This window comes from Lepidochelys kempii, chromosome 3 (assembly GCF_965140265.1).
Source record: "Lepidochelys kempii isolate rLepKem1 chromosome 3, rLepKem1.hap2, whole genome shotgun sequence".
Taxonomy (NCBI): domain Eukaryota; kingdom Metazoa; phylum Chordata; order Testudines; family Cheloniidae; genus Lepidochelys; species Lepidochelys kempii.
In genome coordinates this window covers 157,898,874-157,925,618 of record NC_133258.1, presented here as the reverse complement: position 1 = coordinate 157,925,618, position 26,745 = coordinate 157,898,874, and the positions used below count along the sequence as shown (strand labels likewise).

Below are 26,745 nucleotides of genomic sequence, written 5' to 3'. Positions count from 1 at the left end.
GCCCTACCAAATTCATGGTCCATTTTGGTCAATATCACAGTTAAAGGATTTTTAAAATTGTAAGTTTCATGATGTCAGTTGTTTAAATCTGAAATTTCACAGTGTTGTAACTGTAGGAATCCTGACCCAAAAGGAGTTGGGGGGGGGGAGGGGTCATGGTACTGCTACCCTTACTTCTGAGCTGCTGCTGCTGGTGGCAGTGATGCTGGGCAGCTGGAGAGCGGTGGCTGCTGGCCGGGAGCCCAGCTCTGAAGGCAGAGCCACTGCCAGCAGCACAGAAATAAGGATGGCCTGGTATGGTACTGCACCCTTCGTTCTGCGCTGCTCCCTGTAGAGCTGGGCCCTCAGTCAACAGCTACCACTCTCCGGCCACCCAGCTCTGATCGCAGCAGCGCAGGAGTAAGGGTATTGCCATCCTTACTTCTGTGCTGCTGCTTGTGGGGTGCTGCCTTCAGAGCTGGGCACCAGGCCAAAAACTGCTGCTCTCCAGCTACCCGGCTCTGAAGTCAGCACAGAATTAAGAATGGCAATACTGTGACCCCCCTAAAATAACCTTGCAACCCCCATGCAACTCCCTTTTGGGTCAGGACCCCCAATTTGAGAAATGCTGGTCTCCCCCCGTGAAATCTGGTCTTTTGTGTGCTTTTACCCTGTATTATACAGATTTCACAGGGGAGAGACCAGATTTCATGGTTCATCATGCATTTTTCATGGCCGTGAATTTGGTAGGGCCCTAGCTATGTGAGTACTTCCCCACCAACATCACCACTGCTGACTCAGAGGGAAGAATGTCACCTACTTAACTAGCAGTGTAACTATCTGCAGTACTGAGGCATTCCTTGGGGGTCTCCAATCCAAGTACTGACTAAACCTGACCCTGCTCACTGTAGCTTACCAGAATTGTGTAATTCACAGGTCAAGGTACCATGGTTTCAAAAATGAAAGGTACAAACCACACTGTTAAATTATAAGAAGCTAGAATCTGTATTTTATCCTGATGGTAGAATTGCAGTTATGGAGAAAATAAACCTCTGGAGTACCAAAAGTCAGATGGAACAACACTGCATTTTTAAATGGATGCTCCAATATTAAAGAGGATTCTAACATTAAAAAGAATCACAAGTTAAAAGGGAGCAGACTTTAATATATATGTATTTAATAAGGATATTTTGCAATAAATCATGGTTCAACACTTCTACAGTATTATGAATAAATATGTTATCGAAAACTCCCTGTGATTTTGTGGTGGACAGTGAGGAAGTCACAAAAAATCAGTGTCTCATAATTAAAGTTAAGATTTTGTCACGGATATTTTTAGTTAAAGCCACGGACAATAAAGAAAAATTCAGGGACGCCCTTGACCTGTCCGTGGCTTTTACTAAACATATCCTTGACAAAATGGGGAGCTCAACTGTGGGGTCCCCACATCACCTGCAGAGGGTGGGTAGGGGTTCTCCTGCTGCCTGCAGCGGCCGAGAGCTTCAGGGGAACCCGCGCTGCCACTCCTGAGCTGCGGCCAGGAGCTGGGGGGTACCCCCTGCTGCCCATGAGCTGGGGCTGAATTCACAGAGGTCATTGGAAGTCACGGATTCCATGACCTCCGTGAAAAAATCTGTAACCTGCATTATGAGTAAGGCTACATCACATGCAAGCCACTTGCACGGTAACTGGCAAGATTTCACTGATCTTTGGTGTACCGCTCTAGCTTTTGAATATGACAGGAAGGGAAGAAAAAGCAATTCAACACTGTTTGCTTATTTTCGACTCCCTCCTCCCCACAAGTGGCACATAATGCCTGGGAAATTTACTGATAGCAATAAGATTCTAAAAGAATGTTTCAGTATACAGTGGGTTCAGCTATTGCTAAAATCTGGCAGCTAATACTAGAAGTCAGATACTTTTATAATACTTAGCACTAATACAGGGCTTTTTCATCCACACATCTCACAAAAACAGGTATGTATTATCCCCATTTTCCATATGAAAAAGCTGAGGCACAGGTGTTAAGGGGACGATTTTCAGAGGTGCTGAGTGACCATAGCTCCCATTGATTTCCAATTGTCCCTGAAGTCAATAGAAGATATAAGTACGCACAACCTCTGAAAAATATCAGGTCATAAGTGACTTGCCAAGGTCAACTAAGCATTTCAGTGTTAGAGCTGGCAACAGGACCCAGATATCCCGACTCCCAGTGTTGTGTTCAATCAACGAAACCACAAGTGTTCAGTGTGACAATGGTTCAAATTCTCAATATCTGGGCAAAAAATAATTTTCTTCTGGGGAGAAAAATAACCCAACCCCTCCAATTCCATATTTATATTCTGGATTATAAATTGATGTAAAGTGATCAAGAATTTTACCAACAAATATTCTCTGGATAGGTGGCATATGTAACATTCCAGTTTAAAGTGCAGAGTTCTTTGCTGTAGGCTGATGGTTGAGGTTCCCCTTTACATTTAAAACTCTGGCATTTGCAGGCATTGAAGTCTTTCAGAATACTGCAATAAAGAAAAAACAGTGTAGTTTTACAGCTAGAAATGTTAGAAATGTCACATGTTTAAGCAGGGAGATTGCCACTAAAGCGAAAGGCTTTTATCACACCCTCTTGAGACAGTATTTTGGACTTCACCATCACGTCACACATACATATAATAGTCATAATTTAAACAAAAAGAAAAGGAGTACTTGTGGCACCTTAGAGACTAACAAATTTATTAGAGCATAAGCTTTCGTGGGCTACAGCCCACTTCATCGGATGCATAGAATGGAACATCTAGTTTGGCAACTTCCAACGTGTGTGTGTGTGTGTGTAGATATTTTCTTACTATATGTTCCATTCTATGCATCCGATGAAGTGAGCTGTAGCCCATGAAAGCTTATGCTTTAATAAATTTGTTAGTCTCTAAGGTGCCACAAGTACTCCTGTTCTTTTTGCGGATACAGACTAACATAGCTGCTACTCTGAAACATATACAAATATCAACCAGGGAAAGAGGGATTTTTTCCTTACGGCAATAATAGTATTGCCATAAAACTTCCACACCCTGCAGCAAAAGATATTTAATTAGTGACTGCTCTTGTTCTCGTTTTAACAATGCAAGCACCATATGAAGTAAAATTTAGTATCCTCAGTATGTGATGCCCAAGCATCATGATGATGAAGCTTCCACATGAATCAAAGCACCTTAATCCTGGCTTGCAACACCTTTGCTATTCCACTACTGTTTTCTCTGGAGCAGTGACTGCCATTGGTACTCAACTGCCTGGTCATTTGATGTGGAACTCTTATTCACATATAATATAACCCAGGTTCCAGAAGAAAAAGTCCATTGCATCGACCCAAAACTAAATGAAACCACCAAACAGACTGCAACATCTTTTTCAGTTCCTCTTGGTAGCGCTAATCAGAAATTCAAGTACAAGCTCCCTGACACCTCAAACTCCCACAAGAAACCCCACATCCTACACCTCTTCAAACCCACATTCAAGACCGGCTTTACAGCATGACCTGAAAGTCAAGAGATTATGGATATTTTGACAAAAAGGGGGCATGAATGTCAAAGCTGAGGGGCCCACAGAGAATGCTTTGTGGTCCTATAGGAACCACATTTTTATAAAATAAAGACCTTGATCTCCTTCCTTAATCCTCTTCGAGAGCCTGTTAATAAGAGACAGGTAGACAGCTAATAGCCCACTAAGAACAATGGGACTAAATTAATTTTCCCTACCAATGACCCAATTCAGCAATGCTGAGCATGATCACTCCCACTGAACTCAATGGGAGTTGAGGGTGCTTAGCAACTTCCAGGATCAGGTCAATAAATATCTATAACTATAGTAAACGTCAAGCATATATTGAGTTAGAAAATGTAAGTTGCAGAGCTGAACTATGAGGGTTGAGCAGTGTGCTGCAAACAGAAGGGATTTTGAAAGAACATGAAGTTGTGTCAAGTAACCCTCTCTCCTTTCATCACAGTTAGCAGTAACATCGTTACTTAACAGTATCATATTCAGACTTTTGCCTAACACCGGCCCTTGTACGTTTCTGTATCTTTAGGGCTCTCTGAATTGAGTTTATTCATCATCCCAGTAATCTGGATATTAATAACTAAAAAGAAAGCAAAGTTCCTATGTATGTAAATTTATACAAATATATACTTTAGCACCCTGCATTGGTGCAAAGTTCACTGAAGTCCTATTTATCTACAGAACAGATGCAAGACAGCCAGCACAAAAATCTCCATGCTACCCTGTCAATGTTCCACACCCCTAGTGTGCAGGGTGTACCTACAAAAGACAGGATAGTTTGGTGTCTATGGCCAATTCAATTGCTGACTTCTCCTTTGTTGAAGCTACTAACAAGGGTGCTAGTTTGCACTACTGTGATGGTGGTTTGGTGATTGGGTCATCTGCTTACTAGAAAATGAACGGAGATCAGTAACTTATTTGTCATAAACCACCTATTTGGGTCCAAGATTCACTTAGATTGGAATTCAGACTAGATGAAAGGCTCTTTATCCCATGAAGTCCCAGACCCATCCAGTTCCTTGCTAGGCTGATTTCTAATTCAAAGTCTGGGGACTATGTGCATCTCTGGGAAAGCATACAAGTTAGCAAAATAAACCAAATTGAGAAAGTGGATGAAGAAAGAGAAACTGACTTAGGTGTACAAGTTACACAAGTAAGGGCTTGCTCAATCATAACTATGGTGTTCACAAAACAAAAAGATATACTACACAAAACTTACTATGTTGCCATGGATTTCTCCTGGAACGTTACGAAAGCCATTCCCAGTGGGCTATCATGAACAGTTTGTTCCTCTTTCAAGTACTCCTCCAGCAGCTTATTTGTCACTTGGGTATAGTAATCTATAGCATCTACCTGTTGGAAAATTGATTCCTGTTGCATATCTATACCAAATGGCTCATACATTCATCAAACACAAGCTGCGCAAACTGCAGTCCCTCCTCCCATTCCATGGATTACAAATCACATTGTGGTGTGGAATAAAAACAGGAAGTTTTTCTTGCACTATAGTGAGGTACCAGCAAGACCACACTTCAAATGTTCTTGGCAATTCTAGTTGCCACTTGCCAGGACGGATGTTGCAGAAATTGAAACTAGCAACAAAGAGGATGATAAATTCTTTGCACAAATCAGGAAGTTTCCTGTAAGCTTTGCCATGTTTTTGTTGCAGTTTTACATTGTTCTGGCTAATAACTCAGTGATAGAAACTATCCCTTACCCTTTCACATCCTCTGATTTCACAACAGCAGAACTGACCAAATGGCTTTGGGTTGATTCGGACCTGCCTGCCATTCTTCTCATGCAGGTGCGTAAAATACATCAGACTTTTTTCTGCCTTTTTTCTGGATAAAAAAAAAATACATATATAAGATTTTGCAATGGAACAGTAGATTCACAATAACAAACCTAAGGAGAGTATAATCCTGGGAGAAACAAAGTTAGCCCAAGGATTGATAAAGAAACGTCATATGAATAGACGAGACAAGGAATAAACCTACACTCCCTTCTTCCTTCTCCCACCCCCCAAAAATAAATAAAATCTCCACATAAAACATTCTGGCTGCTGCTTTTAAGTCGTTCGTACAAATAACAGGGTTCTCTTCAGTTCTTTATTTTCACTAAAATAAGAGCGTCTTCAGTAATACTAGTGCTTATTTCCAGAATTATTTCAGAATTACAGTTAATTTAGAATGCCAGACCAGATCTAACCTAGAACTGCCTGCACTGCACTCAGGACATTCACTATAGATTACCCTGGGTTCACTGTATTTAACAAATTCCTTCTTAAAATACTAAGTACCAAGGAATAGAATTTTGTGGTGCAGGGCAAGAGTCAAAGTCTCGCCTTGAACTATGTGCCAGATTTTGGAAAGATACTTCAAGGATGTTGTTTTTTTTGTTTTTCCCCCTTTTGCTTTATTTAAAAAAAACAAAACAGTATGACTTCTGTTCTAGTTTTCTCACCCAGCTACAAGTTTCAATGGATTCAGCACTGCTTATCCATTGAAAGTGCTGGATCCATTGAGTTTTCAGTATACACAAGTTTAAAGAAAGTTACATTCTTCCAGACCAGGGCTACCTCAGCTAACCTTTCCACAAAACCACGGTGTCTGGAGGACAATCTGGCTTTTGTTACTGAGTATAACTCCTTCTGCGTGTGCCTAGCCTCACTGTGCTGGGAACCAGAGTCCCAAAGTTAATAATTCAAAACTAAGGTTTTGTATCTTGACAATCACTATACTGCCATGTCAAATCACCAAGTCAGCGCAACTCATTCATGTGAGGCATGTAGCAAGCACCTACTGGAGATGCAAAACCAGAAGCAAAACCCCCAGTTCTGAATGCCCCTGAGCAGTCTTTAAATTTAGATCTGAATTCACCTGGTCAGGTTCATCTCTGGCATCTACAAGCTTTCTGCTATATTTTCAATAAAGCTTAGCATTGTTTCTATAGAACTATAATAAACATAGCTAGAATATAAACACAGGTAACCTTTCACTGTGCAAACTGGTAAGCCTAGCTACATCATAACACAGCTGGACCTCTAGCACTTTACAGGTCGGATACGCAGCACTGAAAAGGAAGAGAGACATGTTAGAAGAGAGTGGACTCTATGGAGAATGTCTCATAAGGTTATCACTGATTTCTAATTAACGTCAGAATCAATCATTTAGCTCCCAACACAAACTCCTGACAAACAGATATGGGAGAACTGGAAACAGTTGCTGTAATTTAATTTACAGTGATTATGATTAACAGGACACAAACTGCTCTGCTTTCAAGCAAAGGCCAGGTGAGAGCATGAAAAAAATTAGTGTGAATATGCAGCCATTTCCTTGGCATTAAAATTAAAAACAACTAACTTTTCTTTTCCGTTTGAAAAGCTGATAATTTGCGTTCTATCCTCTGAATCTGAAAAAAGCAGATTAATAAAATTTTTCCAGAGATGGAAATTCAGGTTTTAAATAGCTTAAAAACAAGGAGAGGTCTAGTTTGGATAGTTAAAACTGCCATGACATTGCTTTAAATCCCTTTCCCTACACACACTAATTCTTGCCTTACATGAAGTGGTTTTCTATAGCCTCCTTCTCTGCATTTTTGGGAAGGCCAGTTATAAACAGTGTGCGCCTGACCTGTAGAAGAAAAAAAATCTCAGTTTCTCACAACAACCAGAAGGAAGAGAGCCCAAAGGAACATGGGTTGGGGGCGGAACCTATGACACAGCACATCAAAATATCTTTACTAAATAAACAAACAGAATGGAAAACAGAAGACCAACTTCTGACTTCAGTTGGTGCTACATCCACTTACAACAGCACTGAACTTGGCCCTATATTGGCAACAGGCCAAAACAAAATCTCAGGTGTGTTTTTATTCCTCTTGTGATTTACTCTACCTGGTCTTTCTGGCTGTGATTAGAACCTATTATATTAGAGCATTTACCTTTTATGGATTCATTCACATCTATTGACATTTTGGCAGAGTGGGAAAGTATTTTTGTATTTGATTTTTCAGCATTTTCCCCTTCAAACGTGCTGCATATTTCTCTGAGTAAATGAACTTACTGTGTTTTCCTCTTTATACTTGATGTACATGGTGTGATGTCTCATGAAGACAAGAGTCAAAATCAGGTAAATAACAGCAAAAACAGTGTGCAACCAAAGAAGATTGTTGCTGTGGAACATAACATTTAAGAATATTAGAAGTGAATGGAATTTAGAGCCACATTTGCATGGGTAACTATTAAAATGCTATTAAGAATACAACAGTTCATCAGGCATTAGGGTAGGAAAACTGGTCTCTGATTGGCTGATAGCTGGTTTTGCCTATGCAGGTATCTGATCTAACCATGTGACTTACCAGCCCATTATTTAGAAACAGCAGCTCTCCAAAGAATGCAACTATTCTAGGAGCTCCACATTTTTTGGGTAGCCTTTGAGCATATGCCTTCTTGTCCAGCTGTGTATAGGCACACTTTAACATACATCTGATTTATAGACAACTTTTCTGTAGATATTACAATTCACTGCATTAAGTAACTAGCTGAATTCTCCATGACCCCAATTCTTACCCAAATCTAAAACATGATTTTGGTTGACCAGAAGAATTGAGAGAAACAGAATGACTTATGGTCTGTATTAGGTTAATAACTGACCATTTGAGGAAAGATGAGTGAAATGGAATGAAATAAAAAAAATAATACACATAATAATATACATATCTAACGTAACAGCATATGCAACCTTAACTCTGCTGAACTCCCTTACCGTCTGTGTTTGTCAGCCTCTCTTTCAAAACTTACATAACAAAATGTGTATTGTCAACAATCTGCTTATCTGTAATAGGATCAGTAATTAAAATATGGTTTCAAAGCCTCTATTTGAAGACGGATAAGACAGACAGATTTCTATAAACTTTTTTAAATACCCATTTATAAGTATTATGTTGCTTAAAAAATATAACAAGTTGTCAACTACCCTAGCTGGACATTTTAGGAATGGGATTTTTTTTTAAGATGAGATCAATACATAATAGAATTATGTATGTGTTTAGTCATCCAACTATTTTTATGGCATTTCTGCAAATGCATGACTGATTTTAATAGTCTTCTCAAGAGAGACAGGCACATAAGTTTGGGGTAAGAAAGAATTTTAATTAATTAAACCATACATTCTATTAAAACTGTGAGATCAAAACAATACTGACAAGTATGGTCTCTTCTAGCGTGGAAATTTCTGCCAGCAACACTGCTACATCAACATCTATTATTCAAGGGAAGTATATGGTCTAGTAAAAGCAGATTTTAGAAACCAGGACTCCAGGTTTCTCTTTCCCGCACCTTAACTGTCTTGCTATGTAGCCTCAAGTGAGTCGCATAACTTCTGTTTCAGTTTACACACCCTTAAAATAGCAATAAATAATAATATCACCATGCATGTTGTAAAACGTAATTAATATTTTTAGGACCAAGGAAAGCCTCAGAAAGGCATAATATTTCTAGCAAATATAAAATATAATCTAATACTTTCCAACGTTTACTTACCCAGTTTGTAAATTTGCTATAGTTGTTCTCCCAAAACTATAAGGATCTTTATCTAAAAAAAGGACAACACATGGTATATTTATCTGGTGCAGCATTCATATGAAAAGTGTAAGGAAATAAAATATAAAACTTCAAAAAGAAATGTATTTATGTTTATTGTTAATGTTCATCACATTTAATGTTAATAAATAGACATAAATAGACATAAATAAATAAAAAGACAGATACTTAATGCTGGCCTAACCATGGTTTTATTTTAAAATGGAGTAAAAGAAGAAGAAGAGATATTGCATTCAGCCTGCAAAGGGAAACAGCAGCTAATTTTTTAACATTTGGACGTTGGATATCTACAGGTTTGCAAAAAAAAAAAATCTGTTGGGGACTAGTCCAATTTCCCACCTTTACTGATGTTTTACCTCAAATATTTGTTCAAATTACAGAAACTTATTATTTCTACAACTGTACTGACAGCATCACTAATCGTGATAACAAGGAAGTAGACAATTCAAAGAAACTCTGGTTTGTCAGGGAAAAAGAAAAAAAAAAAGAGTAATAGCATTTCTGGAATACAAAAAATACAACCCCATGACTAAGGCTCCATGTTTGTCACAGAAATCATGGATTCTGTGACATTCCGTGACCTCCATGGACTTCTGCAGCAGCCTGGTGTGGCTGGCCCAGGAGCTGCCTGAGCAGCTCAGACAGCCCCTGGGCCAGTTGCAATGGCTGCTGCTGGGACAGTCTTGGGCCCCTCAACCCTCCAGCAGCAGGAGTTTGGGTGTGGGGGAAGGCTCAGGGCTGGGGACTGGGGTACAGGGCAGGGGAGAGCTCCCTAGAAGGACAAACAGGAACTCCCCTTCCCCTAGCTCCATGTGCTGCCTCCACCCACAGGCACCACCCCTGCAGCTCCCATTGGCCGCGGTTCCCAATCAATGGGAGCTGAAGAACCGGGATTTGGGGCGGAGTGGAGACATGTGGAGGTAGGAGCTGGGTATGGAGCCTGCCTCAGCCCCATCAACCTGCACCCACCCAGGCCGTAACTTCGTACCCACCCCCACAAGCACCCACGGCGCCCCCAGGTCTCCCCCACTCCAAGTTTTAGTCAGGGGTATATAGTAAAAGTCATAGACAAAAATTCACAGCCCGTGAATTTTTGTTCACTGCCTGTGACCTGTCCATGACTTTTACTAAAAATACCTGTGACTAAAACGTAGCCTTACCCATGACCTTCCACCACAGGTTGGATAAAATACTTAATCACATCACAAGGTTAGCTACTCTCTAAACCACCAGAGCAAAAAGCACCATGAACATACAAAAGTGACAAATTTTTGTCCACCTAGTATGCTACACATTGTGGCTACTCAGAACTTAATGCAGCAGCATGACCAGAACTTGATCCTCCTATTCCAAAAAGGACAGGCCCCCCTGCCACTTGAGCTAAAAGAGAATCTCTGTCAGCAGTAGAGGGCCTGACACAGTTGAGCAGTTCCAACTCCACCCAATGGAGGGCAGTAGTGTGCATGCACACACACAAACACACCCATATTACAATATGTTTGTTGAGTCATACAAACATAGAATTGCTACACAAGAACAGGGAAATAAACCATGTTGTCTGTCATCCTATTTCTGACAGTGGCCTTTGCCAGATGCATCTAGCTGCATAGTATTACACTGCAGACTGGGGGACTACGTTTATCCAGTTTATCACAATAGGAGGTATCCTGAAAGCTCTGACAGTAACACAGAATACATCCGTCTTCAGGAGATAAAAAGATTTTCTTACCAAGTAAGTCACCTGAAAGATTGACAGGCAATATGATACAAACAGACAAAATGCTGACAGCAACCAGCAGGCAAATGATGTGGCGCTGAAAGGCGAGGTAGTGCATGGCATCATCACCACACTTCTCACGAATCTCTTCGTCGCTACACCATGGACAAAAAGGCAGCAGGTCAGTCCGGATGCTTTACCAGTTGGATTGTGCTTATAAATACTGACTTCTAAATATGCCCTATAACCTCTACCTTCTACTAAACTCTGAGAACCGAAAGACCAATATGGGGTGGTTTATTGTAAATGTGAGAAACAAGGTAGGTGAGGTAATATCTTATAGCACATACCTTCCACCAATAAAAGTTGGTCCAATACAAGATATTACCTCACCTACCTTGTCTGTCTCATATCATGGGACCAACACAGCTACAACAATACTGCAAAGAAATAAAAGAAATGTAACATTTTAGTATTAAAAGGATCTTTATGCTGATATTAATAATCATTAATGACAGGTTATTCTGAAATCCAAATAGGCATTTACAGCAACATTCACATGTATATCTTCAACTGAATACACAGCAAAAGACACAGAGAACTAGAAAAATGCTTTGTGCCACCAAAGGGGAAGAAGGGATTTTATTTTGATTGCCTTCTACTGACCCATCTGGGGTATGGAATACACAAAGAATGAAACTAGGTCAGCAAAATTCTGTTCCTTTGGGCTGGCAATATTTTTGCAAGTAAAATTCTCATTATCAGCCTGGAAAAAGATGGATAAACATATTTTGCACCTACGTTGCTTTTCCATGCCAGTTTTGCAAGACTGAATTCAACTTAGACCTTAATATCTGGGACGGGGCTCCTACAGCAGAAGTATACTATGCCCCAGGGAAGACTGAGGAGGAAGGTGACTACAGGTTAGTCTTAGACCCACTCCCAACCAATTAAGGAAAGGCACGGAAGAGCTTTGCAAGGAACCACATTTACTGTCAGGAGGACAAAAATCAGTCCAACATGGGTTCTTGGGAGGGGGAGAATAAATGAGAAAAATGGAGGACAACATGGAAAAGGAGCCCCAGAGAATTCCCTATTACCCACCCTCAACAATTTCCTTAAGAAGATCTGTTTACTCAAATAGGACCCCCCCCAAAAAAATTATGATTTCCTAGGCATAGGTATGAAGAACCAATATCAAATCTTTAATATTCAAGTACTGAGAAACTGTTCCGGGGATAGACCCATTCCCTCTTTACTGAAGCACCAATTCTGTAAGGAGAACCTCGTGGGCAGACCTCTGTGCCTGCTTAGAGCCCCACTGGCTTTACTGGGGGTCTGCTTACATGGTTCTCTTTAAAGAATGGGAGCTTACAATCCTAGACCTACCTCATGCTCCCAGACTTCAATGGGAGCCAGTTTGGGATCATATACTGTCAGTTCTATCCCTACGCATTATGCCTTGATACAGTCTATCACTTTCCATCTTTGAAACTGTCTCCCTATTTTAAAATTATGTACACATCAGAAAAAGTAAACCATGGCTTACTGTTTCTGCTTCATGTACTTACTGCATTCGAAAGGCAGATGTCATCCAGGAACAAAACCCCTAGAAAAAAAGAGAAAGTATGTTAGCTTCTAAACGTTGATTGCTTCCAAGAGACAATAGTGTCTGTAATCTTTACAATTAATAGGAGTGTTTAATATAAACTAATCTCTTACTAGATTAAAAAAAAAAGCTGCTAAATTGGTCTTGATAATTTCAGGGCATCATATGCCATTTATAGTCTATAAACACAGAGAACATATGCTGTAAACTCATCCCAAAAATCAGTTTACAATTAGCAAAACATTAGAAAGTCCAAGGGATGAATATTCAAATAAGTAAACAAGTGCAAAATCTTAGATATGATTTTAAGACAAATATATAGGTGTTAGTCCCAATCCTGTTCCCATTAAATTCAATTCAGGATCAAGTCCCATAAGTAGAACTGGATTTAACTAGTAGTTTCAGAACAAAACAAAAAAAAATGTAAAGACCTTTCAAAGGTCCCTTACAATTTTAAATAAAATCCACATGGAAGAGTCCTACATAATTTAATAGGGATGAAGCCAGTCTTTTGAAGACCTCAATCTTAACCATCTATGAAGAAGGTAAAAGAAAATTACATCTTATTCATATAAGATTTTGAACCATCCTTTAGAATTTTATAGAAGAGATAGAATTCTCTATTAAATTTCATATTAGGGTTCAAAAAGCTACAGAAAAGAACTTCTTTTCTAATAAGTTCCCTAGGCCTTTTCCATAATAGAATACTCCCAAGCTAGAGAAATATGTCTTTATTTAACAATTTAAAAGAAAGTTCCTCCAGAGCGGAAGAAAGATTTAAAATAAAACATATTAAAGAGCAATCTTCAGTTAATAGCAAGATGCTCAGACAGTGATTTAGTTTCAGGGATTTTTTTTTTTTTAATTAAGCAGATGCATCTTTAAAACAACATTAAAACAGTAACATTGCTTGGACAGCACCCAAACATAGGAGGACTGAGGCACTTTGAATCATAGCTGTTTAAAGAGTCCCTCAAAATCAACGGCCATAAATGAGGCCAAACTAAAATTTGGCCTAAGAGTTGTTTTCTTTCTCTGTCCAGCTTGGCCACCAACTATATATGGCCTTATTACATGATTTTCCCATATGTGCCCCAATTTCCCATTCTGTAAAACGTGGATAACACCACCAGGTATGTTGAGAGGATTAGTAGGCAACATTTGCCAAGTGCTTTGAACATAAAAAATACGGTGTAAGTGTAAATTAGTATTTTATTTCTTCAAAATATTAAGACTATTATTCCTCTCTCAAAAATAAAAAAAATATTTTTAAGTGACAACAGGATGTTGGTTTATAACAGTGTTTATAGAGGGCTGGAAACAAGATGCCATAAAGCATAAAGGTTCCAGTATAAGCACACCTTTCATAATGTGTTACTGCGTCCTAAACTGGAGTTGTAGAGATTGCCCCTTAGCAGAGTCTAGTTATCTATGCTAGGTGCAAGACTGAATTATGGCAGATTCCATTGTACCTGCACATTTTTACATACATACATACACCAAAATGCTTCATGTGTCTAATTCAAATACTGACACTGTCATATTCAGGATCATGTACCGACGAGGAAAGAGACAATGGGCGGTATCTTGATTCACTAAAACACAAAGAAACATTTAAGTGACTATGGAAATGCTGCAGTTACTCACTAGCTCTTAAACCAGCTTTTACAATTCTCAAGTCATTATGTGAGGCAACTTGAACAGAAAGTTATCTTTTTTCCAATATTGTAGTATATAGAATTATACTTAATTACAAAAGCTTGTCCTTTTATTCAGTGTTCAAAAAGGAGGAAGCATGAGCTTTGTAAATAAAAGAGCATGTAACTGAACAAAAAAAAAAAAGGATGGAATACTTCATGGGACACTAACGTTAATACAGTTTAAAAAAACAGGTAATCTGGAACCTGGTAGGACCAATTCTGCAGGCTTCATCCCTGCACAAACTCAGGCTTCAGCTTTACCGGAGTTCCTCCTGCATTCTTCTCCTCAGCTCAGACCTGTACTGCAACATTACAAAAGCTGATCTTCTCTCCCCATTTCCTCTCCTTTACCCCACAACAGTTTCAGCCTCTTAGCTCAGATTCCCCCTATAGCATTACAATAATTCCTCTGGTTTACCTCTCTCCCAGGGCTCTACCACCCAGCTCACTTAGCCATTAGAGAGTCTGGTGTCTTCAATAAAATAGGAAGTTACTGTTTTCAGTTTGTTCTTGAAAAACAAAATTATTTCATAACTAAAACACACAAAATGCACATGCCCTTCCTACAGATTCATTTGGGGGTATGTTATATTATGCTACCACTGCTTTCAAGGACAAACGCAACAGTGCTCAAGTTTAACCCCACTTTCCAAGAATAGTTAGATCACTAGTTTCTAAGTGTCCTAAAATGACATCAAGAAATTTAAAATCATAAGATCAATCCAGCTTCCATTAAAATCAATGCCAAAGCTCTCACTGACTTCAAAGAATGCAGAATCAGGTCCTTTGAGCCAGGACAAGTTCTGTCAAGAGCTGCATCCTTTATGTCAGCATGGGAAGATCTTGGGTTTGAACCCAGCTAAAAGTAATAGCTCACATTCTTATTAGTGCTTCTGCTACAGAAATACAGTGTAAGTGTGCAGATGACATGTTAACAGACTTGAGCAGCCTATTGCTTTTTCTTCTTCCTGCCACTTCCTTCACCCATGAGAAGTGAGAAAGATTCTTAATGACAACTGTAAACACACAGCTTTATTTACTGACAGTGTCCTACAGTGAGAGACTGTTGGAAGGAGAGGTGTGTTTCACACAGTGAAGTAAGGAGAGAATTTTAAACAGGAAAGTAAGTAAAGAAAAATACATGATTACAGTAACACCTTATTTACGCAAAGTTCAGTTACCTAAAATCCCATTTATCTTACTTAATTCTCTATCCAACAGGTTTCAACAAAGAGGACTTGGCTGTGCATCATTTTACCTTTCAGTTTCCGATATCAAGGCAAGGCGACCATAGTCCCAGAATCTCTTCCTTATAATGGAAAACGCTAATATTAAAATCTAGAAAATAGAAATAAAAATCCTTGATTTCAATTTCGAAACTGAAAATACCTTTCTTAGAAACAGACTTTACTGTATCAGATTAAGCCAGTGGTCCATCAAAGCTGGTATCCCATGTCTGTGATGTACTGGGTAAGAGATCCAGTGGCCACAGTGCCACAAACCAATTTGTTTGGGACTACAGAGTCAGCAGGCCTAGAACTCCAGTCCTCTTGCTCTCTTAACACAGGCCTGAAGTTTTAGCTAAAGAAAAATCTCTTAACTAGACTTGTATTAATGTTTATGTCAGACTAGGAACAGTTCTGATACAATCCAGTGGCAGGCAGTATCATACATGCACATTAATCAGTATGTTGCAACTAAATGTTTCAGAAGAAGCTAAAACTTTCATAATGGACCACTACTATTATTTAACAGTGCCCAAATGTATGATGAACACTTCATACTGGCAAGTTTTATAGTGATGCAGATAGTTGTGGTGGGAGGAAGTCCATCTGCAGGTAAAGCCTGAAATCTGCTTACATCCCCCTCAGTGTAGATAATTACAATCATTATTATGGCTCATAAAAGCCATCACCAAGGCCCTTTTTAAATCCTGCCCTTAAATTAACTCCTTTGTAGCAAGACAAACAATTAGGACCATGCAAGTTAGAAAACAAGCCATATTTCATAGATTTACAGAGAACTTTTGAACGAAAAATTGAGAGGCAATCAGATAGGAGATGGAGTCCTTATTAAAAGAAGTCTGCAAACATCTCTTTGTCACAAACAGAGGAACACAGGAGTTGTCAGATGAATTCAGGCCATTGGACCTTCAAGTCTGGCATCCAGAGGCAAATAAGTGATAGCTGGATAAAAGCAAAAATGCTCCATAATGTGCCTGGCTCACAGGTCAATGCTGTTCATGGAGGGAGAAGATACCTCCCTGTCTTCTATGGAAAGCAGCCCAAAAGCAAACACTCAACATTTTAAAAGTCAAGTGTTAGTATGAAGTACAACTGTACCCAAAAAATGGCCAGCACAGAATTCTACAGTGTGGCTCAAAGTCACCTTTCCTTTTAATAAGGACAAGTCCAGGATTAAGTACTTCACATTCAAACTGGCACCCAGGCACAGCATTGCACATTGGACTGTGTCTCCATATTGAAAATGAAGATGGCCACTAGTTGTTCCATTGTGTTTTATTTTATTTTAAACAAGTTAGGGGTGTCCTCTGGGTTCCTAAACAATTGCCAGCATGGCCTTCAGATGAGCAAATTTTGGACTACTCTTCAGTACAGTTTCCTAAACTCAGTAATTGGATGATTCCTTGACTCTCACTTTACCACTAGGAACCTCAATAACCAAGTCTGTTTGCCGGTTTTAAATTTCTTTTCTTAGTGGCTTAAAACTGTTTATTTAAGATATTTTAGCCAAATTCATCCCTGGTGTACATCCTTAGCCTTCGCTGGAGATTCATCAGAGATGCATTTGATCCTCTGTGTTCAACACACTGGCTGTTAACTTTCACTGGAAAACTTGTTCCCAAACAAACCTCCAGAAATAATAGAGTTAAAATCCCTTACAATTCTGCTTATTTCTTATCAGAGGCTCTTAAATGAAACTCAGCATGCAGTCAACAAAAGTTATGCTCCTACTTTGGAGGAGATGAAAGGACAACAGTGTTTTCGGTCAATCCTAGGTTGCTCTTCATTGATGTTCTAATCTACTTTGCCACTTTCCAAAGCAGATCTGGAGCTCTCCTTCTTGGTTGGAGACAGGCTAGTGTTGTGTCTTTTCAAGCAGCAATGATCTTAGCTTGGGGGTGGGGGCGTTGGAGTATGCAAGTCAAGCATTAAGAACTGTAGCCTCTGCCCCTCATTATCCTTGACCAGATTATCCCAACAGGAACATGGTGAGGATAAAGGAGGTAGCAGCTTTTGGTCAGTGGACAGGGATGCTAGAGTGTGGAACTTGCACCCACAAGTTTCTACCTCAGCCCATCCTCCTCTACTTCCAATAGTCAACATCTGGGAAACATTTATAAATATTAGACATGCCATTACAAGTGACAAATGAAAGGAGTTACAGCCGGTGTGGAGTGATATAAATCACTTTATTATTTTTAATCCACTTATTTAAATCAGGGTGAGGTTTTTTAAGACTAAATTTGGAAATTTTTGCCATTGCAATTTTAGATTAAAATACAGAATAAATTGAATTGTAACACTGGTTGGTTTGTTTTAAAACTGCTACTGCTGGTAGGGTATCATATTTGAGTTCTACAAAACTTCTATAAACAAAAAACAAAATACTGAAAGTTAAGGCCCAGACTCTGCAAATATTTAAGCGGGAACATAATTTTACTCATACGAATTAGTCTCACTGATTTCCAGTGGAATTATTCGTGTGCTTAAGGTTAAGCATGTACATAAGTGTTTGTGGCATAAGGAGCTAACATTTTATTTTTATTAAAAACTTTTTGTGGCATAACATCAAGCACTTCAAAATTCCTTCAGCGTTAACACTAAAAAGTTATTTAGACTTCTAATCCATTCAAAATGTTATTGTGAAAAATACATCAAAATTTTCAAAAATATTTTGGCACCTATGGGTGGCATTTTCAAAAGCAACCAAGTGACTTAGGAGCACAAGTCCCAACGACTTCACACTGCAAACCCTAATGGAGAAGTGCAGCCTGGTCAAAGCATTTAAGCTTTCTTGACTAGAGGAAGCTCAATAGATTGGAAGATGGTGCTGGTTAGCAAATAGCCTACAGCAGTGGTCTCCAACCTTTTTATGCCCAAGATCACTATTTTAATTTAAGGGTAACCCAGGATCTACACCACCCCTTCCCTGAGGCCCCACCCCACTCACTCCATCATCCTGCCCCCTGTTGCTCGCTCTCCCCCACCCTCATTCACTTTCACCAGGCTGGAGTAGGGGGTTGGGGAGGGGGTGCGGGCTCAGGCAGGGGGTTGGAGGGCAAGCTCTAGGAGGGAGTTTGGGTGCAGGAGAGGGTACCTGGCTGCGGCAGAGTGTTAGGGTATAGAAGGGGGTACATGGTGCTGGCTGAGAGGGGGGTCAGGGCTGGGGCAGAATGTGGGTGCAGGAGGGTTTGTGGGGTGCTGCTCAAAGAGGGGGCTCAGGGCTGGGGCAAGGGGTTGGGGTGCTGGCTCTGGGAGGGGCCTGGGGTACGGCCTCCCACCGGGCAGCACTTACCTTGGGTGGTTCCCGGTCGGCAATGCAGCAAGGCTAAAGCAGGCTCCCTGCCTGCCCCAGCCCCACGCCGCTCCCAGAAGGGAGCAACATGGCCCTGCAGCCCGGGGGAGAAGGGGGACAGACGGACGTGGCTTCACACAGCCACAGCTCCCCATTTCCAGCCAATGGGAGCTGCGGGGGCAGTGCTTGCAAGCAGGAGCAGCACGCAGAGGGAGACCCCTGCCCCTCCCCCTCCCCCCGGCCCCAGGGCCGCACTGGCCGCTTCTGGGAGTGGCTTGGGGCCAGGGCAGGCAGGAAGCCTGCCTTTGCAGCAGCCATGCTACACCCCCAGAGATCATGATCAGCTGGGAGATCCTCTAGGATCGACCAGTCAATTGTGATCAACCAGTTGATGACCACTGGCCTACAAGGTATTGCAATCAACTGTGTTTCAATTATGTGCTGTTCTCATAGTAAGGATGCCAATGAGCCCTGGATGTCACTTTTTCAGCATAGATGAGCATTTTAAGTATATTTCTTAACAGAAAAAGAAAATTAGGTAAAATCTGAAATTCTACTAACAATTAGGAAACTAGTTAAACAGGGACAAAATATCCACTTTAGCAATCTGGCTAGTGAATCTTGCCCATATGCTCAGGGTTTAGCTGATCGCCATATTTGGGGTCGGGAATGAATTTTCCTCCAGGGCAGACTGGAAGAGGCCCTGGAGGTTTTTCACCTTCCTCTGTAGCATGGGGCATGGATCACTTGCTGGAGGATTCTCTGCTCCTTGAAGTCTTTAAACCACGATTTGAGGACTTCAGTAGCTCAGACATAGGTGAGAAGTTTTTTGCAGGAGTGGTGGGTGAAATTCTGTGGCCTGCGTTGTGCAGGAGGTCAGACTAGATGATCATAATGGTCCCTTCTGACCTAAATATCTATGAATCTATGAATTTAAAAGCTATAAAATAGGAAGAAAGTAAAAAACTAGCTATCAGTAAATAAATTATGATTTAAATTAAAAAAACTGATTTTTTTTTAAAAGAAAAACCCCAGACATGATCTTTAAATCATCTCTGGTCCCAGCATTGGAGACAGTGGCCTTCATTCATCAGGGGCACAGCAGTGACAAACCTCACAATGAGAACACCCATTAATTTTTTTCTAAGTTCCTAATCCATAATGCACAGAATATAGTTATTATTAATTCCTCTGAATGAATCTGAGTTGTTCAGGCTCAAGATCATTGAACAAAACTAAAGACATGTACAGAAAACAAATTAACAACTTAGTCCCTGTAAAATAGGAAGAGGTGCTTCCTGAGTTCTGGCTATGGCAGAGGCCATTCAGTCAGTCTAATGTCATAGTCATATGAGATTAAAGGAGCTATTGGGCCAACTTTTTAGTAGGTAGAGGTCTATTTGCATGTACAAAGCTGTGAACATCTGCACACCTACACTTGAGTGCAAACTGAATAGTTCTGTGCAGTAAATCATATGTAGATGTTCAAGGAAATTTCTTCCCAATTGTATTTTAGGCCTCTCTTTGAAATTCTAGCCCCACGCCTTGTCATCTTGTTCCTCCTTCTTCTAGTCCAGATTGTTCTGTACTTTATTTTCTCCGCTGCTTTGTACACTCTAATTTGAAGGGTCTAAAGTGATAGAATTTCCACCTTCTGGTTCCTTTAGGAGATTATTTCACCACCTAATAGGAAGTTTTTCCTTAATTCAGTAACCGTATTCAGCATTAGCTTTTTTTTCTTGAGAAATCTTCAAATGCCAGCTGACCCTCATATCACATAAGAATGACCAATAGGGAGGAAGGATGCTCTTGTGGCTAAGGCACAGAACCAGTAGCCTACAGTGTTATTCCTGGTACTACCATTGACTCAGTGCATAACCATGGCAAGTCCCTTAGCCCCTCTGTGCCTACTGATCAGAATCCCATCACATGGCTATTGTGAAGCTTAATTCATTAATATTTGTGAAGTGCTTTGGAGTTCCCTGATGAAAGGTGGTTCAGAAGAGCAAAAAGCAGGACAAATGAAACTTAGGAGGTTGCTAGAGAGACAGGACTGCAAGCTGGCCTCATAAAATATTTCTGTTCTAAAGATTCTGGGAAACAAATTCCTCTTTACTAAATTCCCATCAGACAGCGAGAGTATTCTAGACAACACTGAGCCTCTGGACAGGCCAGAAGTATTACAGCTGCAGGAGTTAAAAAGAAAGCTTACCAAAAAGCAAGTAACATCAAGCAGCAGGACAGTAGGGATTCCACCAAAAGTTATTCCTTGGAGCACAGTACTGCCCTGTGCAGTGCTGTAGCAGTAAGTTTTATCCGGCGAGACAGAACTATTTCTACTCCAGAAGTAGACTAGATGGGAATGTCCAGCATCCAGAAACAGGAAAGGAAACATCTCTGAAAAAGGAAGTGAGCAGTCACATTAACAGCCTGCCTAATGGGTCAGGAGACCCATATTAGTGAAATGTATAAACAGAACAAGCATCCAAATCAGGAACATCCCAGTGCAAAAAGATTCAAAAGAAAGTGTCCTCATACAGAATGAATATTTTACCATCATCCCCAACACCACTGAGAAAAGATTTCGCAATAACTCCACTGAGCAGCATCTGTTACCAAAATATTCTTTGGTGCAGGTTTTCTATCCATGTATTCTAAACATCTAACAAAACATAGGCCTCTCAGAGACCAGGCATCAAAGCTCAAATGCTTAAAATACAAGTGCAATCTAAGGAAGGTTGCAGGAGTCCAATGTGTAAATTTTGCTATTCTCCCATCTAGAATATTAAAACTACTAAGTATTTGAGCTCTGATTCCTGGAATGACATAGGAAGTTAGCTATTCCAATGATCAGTGATGGTTTGAAGGACTTTGTCTTCTATTGAGGACTCATGGACATATGAGATTGTGAATTTTAGACTTATCAAATGTAAATGCCTTGGAACTTAATAAAACCGACTATAAATTCCACAACAATATACAAAACAAACCTACAACAGGCATCAGTCTTTTTAAAGAAGTTAGAGATTGCTGGCTGACAGGGTAAAGTATTAGATATTCAATATCTAATAAGAAAGAACTGTGCATGTTTCCTAGTTCTCTACTTTTGTTCAATTATGAATTAAACTGCTCAGTTAACTTAGCAACATATGGAAAATGGCAAAATTATTTCAGTCATACAAAGGTGTCTTTACAAGCGGAAGAAATTGCTCACTTACTTCTGGGTTTGCTGTTTTTAAAGTTTATTTTCAAATCTTCTAAACCTGATTCCCAGTAGCTCTCAATTACTTGGAATAAAAGATCATCATATGGAAGGTGTCTGTAAATGACAAATTCATAGGGAGAATACACCCTAGAGAGCTCAATTTCTTGGGAGCAAAGATTGCAAGTCTCTGAACCCGTACTGAGGACGGTAACATCCAGTACATCCAACTGCAAGCATATACTTCTCACAAAAGTATTTCCCAGATTTGACAAAGAAAACACTGCTCTGGATGCTGAAAGAAACAAACAGAAATTATTCCTTTCCCCCCCTACTTCGTTTTCTTTGTTTAGTGCTGGTGAAAGGTCCTGGCTTAACAACCCTGGAGAAGACTTCAGTCTTCTCTATAGAGCAAATACAGCATGAGCAGAGGCAATGCAAGCTTCCTCTTCTCTCTTAGCTATATACTCCACCCTGGCCTGAAGGGAACATTCTTTGGGATGTTACCCGTTATTCTGATTTTTCTTTTTAAATGTGCATCTGTGTCCACTAGGTCCTTGATGGGGACCTCCAAATTCATTGCATACAGTCCCTTTAACAACATTCATCTTGTAATGATTTTTAGGTCATTACAAACTGGTATGAATTTATACTGGTGGCCAAAAGGTTAAAGTCTCTATAGCACAATATCAATACTCAGAGCCTCCCAGTACCACCTTATTATAACTTTAAACATTAGTACTATCGCCTGACCCATGAGCAACAGATGGTCTGCAAGATACTGTCATGCAGACAGTAAAATGTACAGCATTTCAGAACAAGTGACTTTTAGGCCCTAGTTCTAGTAATTCTCTATTGGAGTTTGTAGGCCCTCAGTCCATCACAGTGCAGTGGTGTCTTCAACAGGGAGAGACGTGATTACCTCTGTTCCGGATCGTCAAATACATAAATGTGGTCTTGAGTAGCTTTAAGAATTCAAGTCAGAGTGTAACACTGTCATGGCACAGGAGACAGGCTGGATTGATTTAAGAGATCAAAGTGATTTACATCACTAATTTTAATCATGAAATAAATCAGCAAGCCAGAAACCTTGATTTAAATAATCAGTTTTAACACTGTTTTGCATTTGTACTTTTTAGTTATTTTTCTAAAGTAAGGCTGATTTTAATTGGTTGGCAACCATTAAATCTAGTTGATTTGCAACTAAATATAGCCTTTACACCACATTACATATAACTTTTTTTTACTAACCAGGAAGATACACTATATCTATATACATTTCTTTAAGCTTATAGCTTAACACATTTATTCAGATTTTTACTTTTTACATTATTTTACATTTTAAATTACATTAAAAAATTGTAAGGTAGCCATCTAGCTGCTCTCATCACAGGAAACATGAGTTTTCTGCCATGAGATTGTCCATGCTCCTACAAATTGAGATTTGATGCTTGACAGAAGGAAGTTAGAGCATTTTTTAAATTTATTTTGGGAATGAGTGCTACGGCAACTGTGAAGAGTACCTGTCTAAATTAAAATAAGATAGTTGGTCTCATCACAGATCGCAACCACACTGGAAAACTTGCCTGTTTGGAAACAATAGCTAGAAGGAAGACCAATGGAGATGACAAATATAATGGCACCTCCCACAGGGATTCCACTGGGGGTACTGCTGCAAAGATCAGAATGAGGTTTGTGACCTTGTATGGGGAATGTGATTGCTGGTGGAGGTTTAGGCACCATCTCTTTTATTTTCACTGGGAATCTCTGCTGGGTTTGCTGATCTGTCAGACCCTGAGTCCACTGGGTTCTAGAGAGAGGGGGCTGGCAGCAGCTCTGAAGTACTTCTCTGGAGAGCTGCAGTTTCTGCACCTTTTGCTAACTTCTCCAGTCTTGCCTGCCTCCTTTGCTGCCCGGGCAAGGCAATCCCATGGGGAATGGGCTACTGAGATGGTGCCTGCACCTTGCCCAGCAAAATCAGTCTCTCCTTTCCTACCCCAGGAAGTGGGGGCTGAGACAACCCCACACAACCTGCACTGTGAGGGGAAAACTGCTCTCTGCCCATGGAGCTGGGCGAGCTCCAAAGGGGTGGAGAGCAGGAGACACAGACCTCTCCTTTTACCTCTGGCTTTCTCGGCCTAGCTCTCTGCCCGGAGCCTGTCGGGGCACCAGCCACTCCAATGCCTCAGCAGGGAAAGCAAAGTCGAGGGGACAATCTCCCCAAAAGGCAAACACAGCCCCGGTTGTGGCTGGGGATTTGATGGACAGTTCCGGATATGAATGGCTCACCAGCAATTAGAAATAGAAGGCTGGAGTCTTCCTCTGAAAACCTGGGGCGGGGCAGGGCAGGCTGGAGAGGCCTCCTGCCAAGCTCTGTGGAGATAGAAAACTGGAGGGAACTGCAGGGGGCGGGGCATTCCCCTGCAGCTGGTGACTGATAGGGCTGGCTCTGCCCCAAGCTGCAAGCAGGCCTAAGCACCTCAGCCCCAGTGAATTGTGGTAAACTTGTCTGTCCTTTCTGGGCACTGGGGAACTAGCGGGGAGCTAGCCTGGGTCCACACTACAGAGTGGTCATGTTAGCAGCTGACCAATTGCACTAACTTGAACATTAGCCTATGCCCTCTGCTAGGCCAGTCAACTTTAGTCAAAAGCACCACTGTATTCAAGGTAAGGGTTTTTGTGTGGCTGGGCCTCAAGCTGGGGCCCCTGCAACTCCTATCAATTTTGTAACCAAGACAAGCCCACTGAGACTATCTCCTGCAGAGGGCAGTAGGGAGCCAGATCTGTAGCCAGTCAGTCAAGTCCAATGATGTAGTGTTTTTACCAGGAGAGCCCAAGTTTTCTGCCACGATGAGTGGCTGCATAAGCAACTAAAAGTATGTATATTTGCATACATTTTTCTGTGTGTCTAAAAACCAAACACATTGCTAATATTTCCTTATGCTTTTACCTGCCCTAGAGAGACAAAGTGGGTGAGGTAATATCTTTTATTGGACCAACTTCTGTTGGTGAGATAGATAAGCTTTCAAGCCACACAGAGTTGACCTGAAGAAGAGCTTTGTGTGGTTTGAAAGTTTGTCTCTCTCACCAAGAGAAGTTGGCCCAATAAAAGATATTACCTCGCTCACCTGGTGTCTCTAACATCCTGAGACTAATACAGCTACCTTTACCTGCCTTGCCAGATGACCTGGAGCTGGTTGTTGGTGGAGTTCAGCAGCAATGGAAAAACACAAAACTCCCCAATGCATGCCCAGAAGCAGCAGAAAAAAAACAGCAAATCTGGTATCTGCCCAGCTAGAAGTATTTGTAGTTTCCAGGGGCTTTATTTCCTATATAGGGAATAGGACTATACCCAGAGACTGACTTCTACAAAAATGGCTCATTGTACATACACTACTTGAGATCCACAGAATTTCACAAAAAAAGCTTGTTAAAATGGTGTGAACACACACACACACAGAGTATACACTGATAATACTAAAGAGCTTCTCCAAAGTGCTGTATGTTGACCAGTTAATCTACACAACACTCCTGGAAGGTAGGGACATATTACTGTCCCCATTTTACAGATGGGAAAACAGAGGCTGCAGAGAGGAGAAAGGTCTTGCTCAAGATCACAAAGCAGGTCAATGGCAGAGCCAGATTAGTGCTCAGGGATTCCTAGCCCCTAACCCCATATTCTGTCCACAGGCCCCTTTGCTCCTGATCCGCACAATACAGTGGAGAGAGGGCCACCGTCCTCCACCAGCTCCCCGTGGGCCGGAGAGAGGGTCCAAGCAAGGCATGGAGGTGGGCTGGGCTCTCAGCACACGCAATGGGTGGCTGGTAACAACCAGGAACGGGGCCTGGAGAGCGGCTGGCCCTGGGTCTCAAGCAGGAACTTCCTGCAGGAAAACTCTTCTTCTGGCTTCGATCAGCCACCGCCACCACGCACCAGCCTGCACGGACACCGCACCGCACCGCGGTCAGGCCCGCAAGTGGTTCGGGGCCTGGAGGGCGCGGGGTTGTAGGTAGGCGCTCAGTGGGTCTCCCTCCCGTAAGCTAGGGCGCCTCGTAAGGCCGGAAGCCGGCCGGCCGGCCGGCCCGCCCGGGACTGGACCGTCCCCAGCTGGAGCTGGGCTCCTGCTGGCAGCTCCCAGCACGGGACGTGGCAGCCCCCAGCACGGGACGTGGCAGCCCCGGGAGCTTCCCAGCCGCCTCCCCATTACCTACAGCGGCGCCTGGCTGCCCGCCCGCCCGCTGTCTCCGGCCGCTCTGGCGAGTTTCTCCTGCCCCGGGCAGGGGCGGCGTCCGGGGCCCAAAAGTAACAAAGTCAAAGCAACAAGTACCGGGAGCCGCGCATGCGCCCCCGCCCACAGCAGCAGCAGCGGCGCCGAGCCCGGCCATTGCCCGCCCCTGTGGCCGTGCCGGGTGCCTGCCTGCCCCGCTTGGAGCCCCTCCTGCCCCGACCCCCTCTCCGCGCTGTGCTCATCTGAGCGCTCCCCGCGGACCGCTTCTTAGTGCCCTCCCTAGACCTCGCTGTCCGCTCGGAGCCCCTCTGCCCTTCCCGTCCCCACGGGCCACTTGGTGCTCGCTCCCCCCCGTGCCCCACAGTCTGCCCTGGGCCCCCTGGCGCCTGCCTTGCTGCTGTGCTGCCCGCTCACTGCCCTGTCTGTGTCCCTCTGTGGCCCCCGCCACTCCTTCTGTGTCTTCCCTTGTGATGAGGGACCCTCTCTGTCTCCCCCTCATGCATTTCTTGTTACTTGTGGTTTTCACAAAGCTGAAATGGTAGCATTGTCGAGAATATTGCAGAAGAGGCAAAAGTATTCAATAAATATTTCTGTTTCATATTCGGGAGAAAAACAGGAT

The 26,745-nt window shown here is 41.7% G+C and overlaps 1 protein-coding gene across 8 annotated transcripts in view; it reads right to left on the bottom strand.

The window, feature by feature from the left end:
• Nucleotides 1–26,299, bottom strand: part of TMEM63A (transmembrane protein 63A) — a 38,922-nt gene extending 12,623 nt beyond the window's left edge. For 2 of the 8 annotated variants that reach the window (XM_073338707.1, XM_073338711.1), the window contains exons 1-14: nt 26,106–26,299; nt 21,914–22,192; nt 20,908–21,092; nt 15,415–15,494; nt 13,991–14,051; nt 12,419–12,456; nt 10,860–11,002; nt 9,071–9,122; nt 7,593–7,701; nt 7,090–7,160; nt 6,520–6,600; nt 5,246–5,369; nt 4,748–4,881; nt 2,361–2,498 (exon numbers count right to left, since the gene is read on the bottom strand). In XM_073338707.1, coding sequence (XP_073194808.1) covers nt 2,361–2,498; nt 4,748–4,881; nt 5,246–5,369; nt 6,520–6,600; nt 7,090–7,160; nt 7,593–7,701; nt 9,071–9,122; nt 10,860–11,002; nt 12,419–12,456; nt 13,991–14,051; nt 15,415–15,494; nt 20,908–21,092; nt 21,914–22,192; nt 26,106–26,283 — 1,673 coding nt within the window. In that variant the 5' untranslated portion in view covers nt 26,284–26,299. The other 6 variants (XM_073338710.1, XM_073338714.1, XM_073338713.1 and 3 more) reach the window with 6 other exon arrangements.
• Nucleotides 26,300–26,745: the final 446 nt, after the last annotated feature.